The 8,522-nt window shown below is 32.7% G+C and overlaps 1 protein-coding gene across 1 annotated transcript in view; it reads right to left on the reverse strand.

Moving 5' to 3' along the window:
• The window catches only part of LOC106682032 (dynein axonemal heavy chain 1), a 236,643-nt gene that overhangs the window by 222,272 nt on the left and 5,849 nt on the right, over nt 1-8,522 (reverse strand). The window contains exons 2-4 of the mRNA XM_067050254.1: nt 6,540-6,820; nt 5,239-5,523; nt 1,515-1,610 (exon numbers count right to left, since the gene is read on the reverse strand). Coding sequence (XP_066906355.1) covers nt 1,515-1,610; nt 5,239-5,523; nt 6,540-6,820 — 662 coding nt within the window. The remainder of the gene's footprint in view (nt 1-1,514; nt 1,611-5,238; nt 5,524-6,539; nt 6,821-8,522) is intronic.

Genomic DNA, 8,522 nt, shown 5'->3' on the forward strand with positions numbered 1-8,522 from the left:
TATATGTGGTTGACCATTTAATTTCAAATAATGAAGATAGTTAGTTAGTTGTTAACTATTTTTGTTTCTCTTTTGACCGTAACCCTGACCATCTTATCATTTTCAGATGATTTATATTTTGTCAAATTACTAATTAGTCTTAATTTTTAAATGGTTTAACCAAATGAGTTTTCGTGTCAAATTAACATTAGTCATAAATAAAAAATGACAAATTATAAATTATATTGATGTAATTAACAAGGTGGGTAGGACAAAGGTATTTATAACATATAAAGAAGATGTTTGTATAAAAAGTCTTTATGTATAAATAATAATAGTCATTTGTAGTTTTATATAAGGCTCTACAGCCCTAGCAAGCCTTCGTACACTCGTTCCTGTCAGCAACATTTCTCCTTCATCATCTAATTCCTAACCGGTGAAGGTCTGCCTCCACGTCATCAAGTCATCTCAGGCGTGGTCTTCCTTTTGGTCTTCTTTCCTCCGAAAGTTCATATTGAAGCGTTCTTGGTAGGCGATCCCACTACATCCTTATAAGGAAACCATTTAGAGAAATTCTTCTACTAAATCGGGTTGAGGTATAACTCTATCAACTCCCAATTTTCATTCGTGAAGAACCTTCCTTTCCCATACCTTAATATTGTTTTCATTACTTGTCTTTGAGGTAGAAATTGTCTTAGATACAAATACATATTGAAATTACAAATAATATAGTCCTGTAGGTGGGGAGAGAAACCCATAACGAGGGGGGAAACATGAAGACAAATTTCAAGAGTATAATCTATATAGTATTTCTTTTTTTTTAAAAGTCAATTACAAGCTACACAGCACTTAATTTAAGATGTTGTTGAGAACCTTGTTATTGACTATTTTATTTTTATTGCACAAGTCAATCGTTTTAATGTCCAGCCTTATATACTTGGAGTCCCATGATGGGTCATGTGGATTCATTTCTAATTCATGGTTCATTGCGAGTCATCGTCCTGGTTAGAAGCTTCTAAAGTGAGGAATATTCTTGAAAAATTGTCAGATTTGAGTATATGATCAGTGAACAGATTTTAATTGTTTTTTAATTTATTTAGGAAAGTATAAAAAATAAATTAAATACTGTATTCGTAGTATTTGTAAATAAATATATACTGTTGGTACCAAAAGAACAAATACATAATTTCTGCTAGCTCTTTGAAGAGTTTATTTTCAAATCCTGTTTCTGATTTCAGTTCAATTATTCTAATCTTTCATATTTCATATTTTCTGTTTTTTGACAAAACTATATTAATTAATTCGTGAACCGCTTTACTCTTCACTTTATTTAATTCAGCTTCCAGCTGATTGGTTTGAATCTATAGTTCCCAAAAATTATGTCACTGCGAATCAATTTTTCAAAAATGATATCTCAAAGTGTGTGAGAGCAGTCAAACAATTAACCCAACAATTAAAATTTTCTTAATATTGATTCTTTGATATAGGGATATATAAATCGGGAAAATAATAACCTTGCAAAGATCGTTACTCACCTAAAGGTTACTTCATGCCTGTATCTTTCAACTGTGGCTTCATAAATTCTTGCTGCAGCAAAATCGCCATCTTCAGAACGGAACACTAAATAGCACCTGAAAATGATTTGCCTTTATAAACTGTTCTTATCTACAGGTATTCATTATTTTTATTCTTAATCTTGGATAAATACACTGTATTATTTGCCAAAAAAGGAATAAGGATTACTCTGTTCACTTTACAGAAAAACAAATAAATAAATAAATTAAAAAACAAAACAAAAAGTTACTTAAAAGAAATACTTAAATGAATAAAAAAGTTTAAAAAAAATAATTTAATGAACAAATAAGTTAAGGGAATAAATAAGTGAAAACACAAATCGACATGTCCAAAAACTAAAAAAAAACAACACTGAAATCTCGAAAAATCTTTACAAAACCGAAACTAAGGGTGTACAATACCATGATAAGGCCAGATCTAATATACGGCTGCAATACCTAGGCTCTAACAGTAGGTACCCTAGAAAGTATAATCGAGAGTTTGAACGGAAAGTCCTCCGTACAAATACAGGAGCGGTCTGGGATGAGAGCCTGAACACATGGAGGAGGAGAAGTAACGGTGAACTGCTTGCAGAGACTGGTCAGTCAATATCTCATGATATGAAGGCAAGGAGGTTATCACGGGCTGGACATGAAGCAATCCATCTGGACGCCTCAACAACTAATCCCCCACAATAACCCAGAAAATGTAAATCATATACTAGATACATCAGATATAGTTTTTCAATTAATCATTATTCCTCCTGATTTTACTCCTTTACTAGTCTCCTATGAATACCAAAAAACAACACGGAAGAAAGTCCCAAAGCACTATGAAATCCCCACTTAACTCCTAAAGACAATGTTCACAAAAGCTACAATCTCTCACACATCACATAATAATGATAAAGTGGTACAATATAAATACTTATCAATAACCTTTCCTATTTGTCGCAAAGTTTTTAAAAATTAATTACCAAAGTATTCTAGACATATAAATAGACTAAAATGTTCTGCCTGAACTTCTATTTTGAGAAAACTAATAAAGACAGAGCTATACAAGTTGGATAGCAAACACTGGATAAGTGAGTGAGAGCTACACACAAGTTCATCAGGCCTTATTTATATAACTATACAAGAGGCGCTCTAAGAAACAGTAAAACCAAATCCACCAGGAGCCATAATGATCATATCGATCTAATTACTGAATTAAATACAAGTAAACCTAGAATACAACACACTCCCTTTCTTATCCTAATGAGAATATCCAATTAATACAAACAACTAAATGACTTAATTCCTATCCCATTGATTAAGCCATAAATGCTATTTAATTCTTATTCCTATCTTTATATTTATTCTTTTGATTGGCCGAACACTAATAGTTCCTCTTTTAGGAATGTAATATCAACATCCAAATGGAAAATGTACAACCTAAATTTAGATGTTAAAGCATTTTTTTTTTCTCCTTGGTCATTTCCAACATATGGGGGAGTCTGGAGGTTATCTAGGAATAACCAATCTATTCTAACCATGGTGGTGGGGGAAGTGAAGTTTTCATTTCGTGGAACTACCACAGAAATAAAAGTCGACCCCCCGGGCCAGATACGATCCGGTGTCGCTGCAGTCATGAGGCAGTCGCTTAACTCCTTCAGCAACAAATGTTCCATTAAAGCAAATAACCATATCAAACTAGACTGAAAGATAACTGAAAGTAAGATGCCTTGTATATAGTCAACACAGCATTCTTGAGAGGAACCCTTAACTACTAAACACGTTTTATACGTCATGGTTCTCAACTTTTATTATTCATGCTCCTATATACACATGTTTTCTCAGCACAATCGAGAAGTTCCTTCTCCAGAGAATCCACCCGCTCTTTTAAATTACAAAAAGCGGTTGATCTCTTTTTTAATTAATAGCTTCAATTTCCAAAGACATCAAGTTTGACATTAGGGCCTGTTTTTCATAATCCGCACGCTTATGGTGATCCTCGCAATTTTGGCCAACTTCAAAGGACAGTGGTTTAGAGCTTTGGCATTCATAATATTTTCTGCTACCTTTTTTCTAATAATAATTATAATAGCAGCTTTATTTACATTCTTTACAGAACTAAAATCCTCTCTTTGCACACTTGGCTATAAATGATAATTTACTATAAGTTCTTTATTACTTTAGTCCACAGTAGCCCGACAGCCTCCGACTCTTTGAACTTTCTCATCTTGCCTTCTTGTAATTGGTCTTCCTTTCATTCTCTTGTGTTCCCATGGTATTCACTGTTTTTCAATTTTGAACCAATTCTGGTATCAAGACTGGTAACATGTCCGTCCCACCTATATTTCAGTTGTGCTTCTTTTATTAGGCTTTTAACTTTAATCCTACATTGTACTTGTAGCGAGAGGAGCAAAAAGTTCAGCAACAATCCACCAAAGCACAGTACATCTAGCCACAACGAAACTCTCAAATTTATATATTATTTTCTTTTATAAAAACATTTTATTATTTGTACGTATTATTAGTTTATATATACTACTGAGCAATGTCGACAAAATAATAAATAAACGATGCCAAAATAACGCACGAAACTACCTCAAGCAGATAAGACCGCTTCTCGATCACTGCCGTATGCACTAGACCTATAAAAATGTGTGTTAAAGAACCCCTAATTGAACACAGATCCACAGCCTCTACTTGAGGTAGTTTCGGTTTATAGCCGATCCTGATTTTCTAAATGGTGGTTATTTTTTGTTAACACTTGATATGATCTCTCTTCTCTACCTGTTATCCTTTCGTAAGCTCCGGCGGCTAACTTCCCTCCGGGCTTACATACCTCCTTCGCTTCTGTCGAATCGAGTTTTTCGGAATAGTAGGTAGGTAGGACGAGGTTAACATCCTCTGAGATATAGCGGTTGTTACCCGTTAGGCTCATTCTATCTAATTATCTTCCAAGAAAATAAGCCACCTCGTCATAGTTTTCTGTTGCTGATGCGATCTTTTCTTTTGATACCTGTCATAATTCCTAAAAATTGCATTTGTGTCCTCGCTAATATTTCATAACTGTTTTCTGTTCCTGATCAAGTTTGAGATCCATATAAAAATACTGGTTATACACATGTTTCCAATACCTTTGCCCTTAATCCTGATGGAATTTGACTTTTAAAATTATGTTTCATACAGCAGTATTTTTTCTATCTCATGTTAATCATGTTATTTATTTCATCTTCAAATGAGATGGTCAGCTCTAAATAAATATATTTCTCGAAAAAAATAATTTCTTAGTCACAGAATGCTTTAGAAAAAACTGCTAATTCGTAACCCATCATATTAGTAAATTAGGAACAAATAAATTAACTTGACCATCAATCGGACCCCCTTCCAATCTTTACGAGTAATTACATAGATTCCACAAATAAATTTCGAGTAAAATAAATATAATATACTATTACAATAAAAAATTAATTAATTTAACTATGATAAATATTAATTTAACCATCTGAAATATTTGTCTGATTGGGTACAATTGTATGGGAAAATATTGATGAAAAAGCCTAGAATTTCTTATAAACTCTTTAGAAATCTACAATAATGTTTTTCAGTATAACATATATGAAAAGGAAACTAGGTATTATAATTTAATGTATAATTTAAACATTTATGATTATACTTCATGAATGTTTTAGTCATAACACATTATTATATAACTTACCTTTCGACGTAATAAGGCCCATGTTCAAGAGAGACCGGCATGACTTTGTAACAATCATGTTTTTGGTTATATTCGAAGACAGTTACCCGTTGCCAGCTGTACTGTATAACTGGGAAATACCTGTATCTTCCCAAATGCTCAATATTTTCTTGTCTCGGATAAGTTGGAGTGTTGTCGATATCCTCATCCCAATCACTTTTAGGTATCGGGATCCATGCAAGCCCTGGTGCAGCACACTCTTCTCCTTCTTCGTTCCTGCACGTTGTCAACCACTCTTCATCGATCCTGCAAAAGCAACTAATCATCAGTATCAAATATTACCTGCTATCACATATTCATATATATATAGATATATCATATACACATATCACATATATATAGATTATAGTGGAACGGCTGGGGACGGGGACATTATCAACAACGGGACATCTCTCCGTAAGATATGGGGTAAAGTGAAAGGTATGATCGAAGCGGAAAAGATTAAACGTGTGTCAAGACAGAATAACAAAGTACAAGACATAACGGGAAAACTAGGGATAGGGTATATAAGACGCATTAAGAGAGAGAATAAATCAGTGTTATTTCAGTAGTCTTGCGTATTGTTACTCTGCCCAATTTCTCACTTTTTTTTAGTGTTTCTCTTCCGCCACCGCATAAGTTGGATTTATTTTATTTTATTTTTTTAGGAGAAAATTCATATTATGTTTGAATAAAGAAACTTCATAGAATTTCCAATTCTTTTTTAAATTTACTTTACATGTTTTTAATGATTTTCTACTAATGCGTTCTAGCTATTAATTCCCAGGTGATTATAGATCATTTTGGAAAGTATTACCCCCTACGTTAAGTCCCCCTACTTATCCATAAACTGTTTTGTTTTTTTTACTCCAGTTATACAAAATAAAACATATATAAATATCAAAATACAATAAACCAGAGGTATTTACTTTCATTTATATTCTATGAAAGCTGTAAAAAAATAAATTTCAGACTTATCTGACTCCTATAGGTCAAAAATGCAGAATATCAAATTAAAGTCCAAAATCTGTTGCAAAATAACCAAAATTTAGGGTGTTTGTTTGTATGTGAGTGTATACACTTATATATGTAGTTGGTAAAACCATTTTTATGAGTCTTATTTTTCTTTTATTAGCTTAGTTGGTGGTCATAATATAAACATCTTTGGAACACGTAAGTTATACTCCAATATTATTGGAATGAAATACAAACAGAACTTATAAATGAATTAATGTTATTCTAAAAAATAATTATTTTTATGATAAAATAAATTAGAAACTTACCTTATATCTGAATAATACTCCCATACGCATGGATCGAAAAACCAATTTAATGAAAACCAATGTAGAAATTTATGACTATAATACTTATACTTATAAATAAGGTCCAGTTCTGGCATCGACATATCTTGGAAGGTTACACAATATTTGTCCATCAATATCTCAATAAAGGGATATTCGAATGAACCGATTTGTTGCCTGAGGTCGTATCGATATATATGCTGCAAGATAAATGGAATCGCCCTATCGAATGGCCTCTTCATCGCTGAACTGATGGGGAATCTCTGCAATTGATTATTTTAAATTTAATTTCAAGTATTTTCATAATACAATTAGGCTACAAAAAAAATACATGCAAAAATCTAAAACAGAACTATGTCTTACATGACTATAAGTACTTACAGTAAATATTCCATAAATCTTACTAAGAATAGAATAGGATTTTAGCTCGTACATTGTTGTATACTCTTTTATTGGTCAGTATACAGGAATTTTCTGGATTAAGTATCCAATTAATTGAAAAATGAATTAAGGATCTCAAAATTAAAAAAAAATCTCTGTGAAGGTATGTCCATAAGCGATTCGTTTAGGATTTATCCACCCCTAAAAATTTCCATTACAATCCAAAATCCTTCGTAAAATTCTCAATGCTCCCTACTTTGTCACAAACAAAATCACCCATAAAGACCTTAACTGTTCCATTTGTAACCGATCAATCCCGAACCAGATATCATTCCTTCCATTACAAACTCCTTAACCACCCAAACCAACTAGTTTCTAATCTTGCTTCCTCTTCCGTTCCTGACAATACTCCGAGGTGCCTGAAAAGAAGATGGCCATGAGACCTGCTAATGTAAAACGTCATTAGAGTGCTACCAATGGGTAGTTTCTCTACATGCTTGCATCAATCCCTTTTTTATGTAAACACAGGTGTCCATTGCAATAAATAAATAGAAAAACAAATCTAAAATTAATTTGGTGCTCCAAATGGCCGTTTTGATTTATTCCTGCCCTTTTTAGATTTGTAAGGTCAAGAAATTATATATTGGTAGAAAAAATAATAATTGATTTGTTTTCAATATTGTTTCAACAATCAATCATAATGAGCAATAACTGAATTTCATTTGAATTATATGGGTCCAACTATACAAATTTTTTAATAATTACTTTATTAATTGTTTAGATTTCACTTATTGATTTAGATTTTAAACTATGAAATTAAGTTGTGGAGAAACCACCCATTATACGCTTTAGGATTAATATTCTGTAATTTGAATACACGAAGGAGGATTGTCGGGAATAGATATGGAAGAAAAATTAGGAACTAACTAATTTAAATGGATTAGGAGTTTGTGATAAATGCTGTATGGGTATTTATTTCGGACCATCGAATTGGTCTAAGCCTACGATTCTGATAAATGTCTTGAGAGACACCGGCTATCTGAGAAAACTCTCAAGAAGAATAGAATAAAAACCTTTTTTTAAAATAAGTCTTCCTACAATTGTATGTAGTCAATTATTTTTTTTAAAATAATTTATTTATTGTTATTAACAACTCTATATAATTATATACAACCAGTAAATTTGCTATGATACAAACATGTGGAAATGTGGAAAAAATCTACCTATTGATAGAACTGAAATAACGTCACTAGAGAAGAAAATCTCGGGGCCATCTTCTTTTCAGACGCCTAGGGGGATTATCAGGTATTGAAGGAGGAGCCAGTTTAGAAACGAGTGGGTTGGGGTGGTTGGGAAATTTATCTGGGTATCTGGTTCTGGGCCAATCGGCAACATATGGAACATTGAGGTCCTGATGGATGACTTGATTTGTGATAAATTAAGGAGCATCAAGGATGTTGGACTGTAACGAGTGGAGCCCCAAAGCTCAACTCCGTTTGTCCAGATTGGCCTATTCTTGGACAGTTATCGTGCAAAATAAAAGTACAACTTTATGTTTCAGGGTAAAAATTCCCTCCCTCTCCC

The sequence above is a fragment of the Halyomorpha halys genome, unplaced genomic scaffold, assembly GCF_000696795.3.
Source record: "Halyomorpha halys isolate HHAL.00 unplaced genomic scaffold, Hhal_1.1 Scaffold385.1, whole genome shotgun sequence".
NCBI classification, from domain to species: Eukaryota; Metazoa; Arthropoda; class Insecta; order Hemiptera; family Pentatomidae; genus Halyomorpha; species Halyomorpha halys.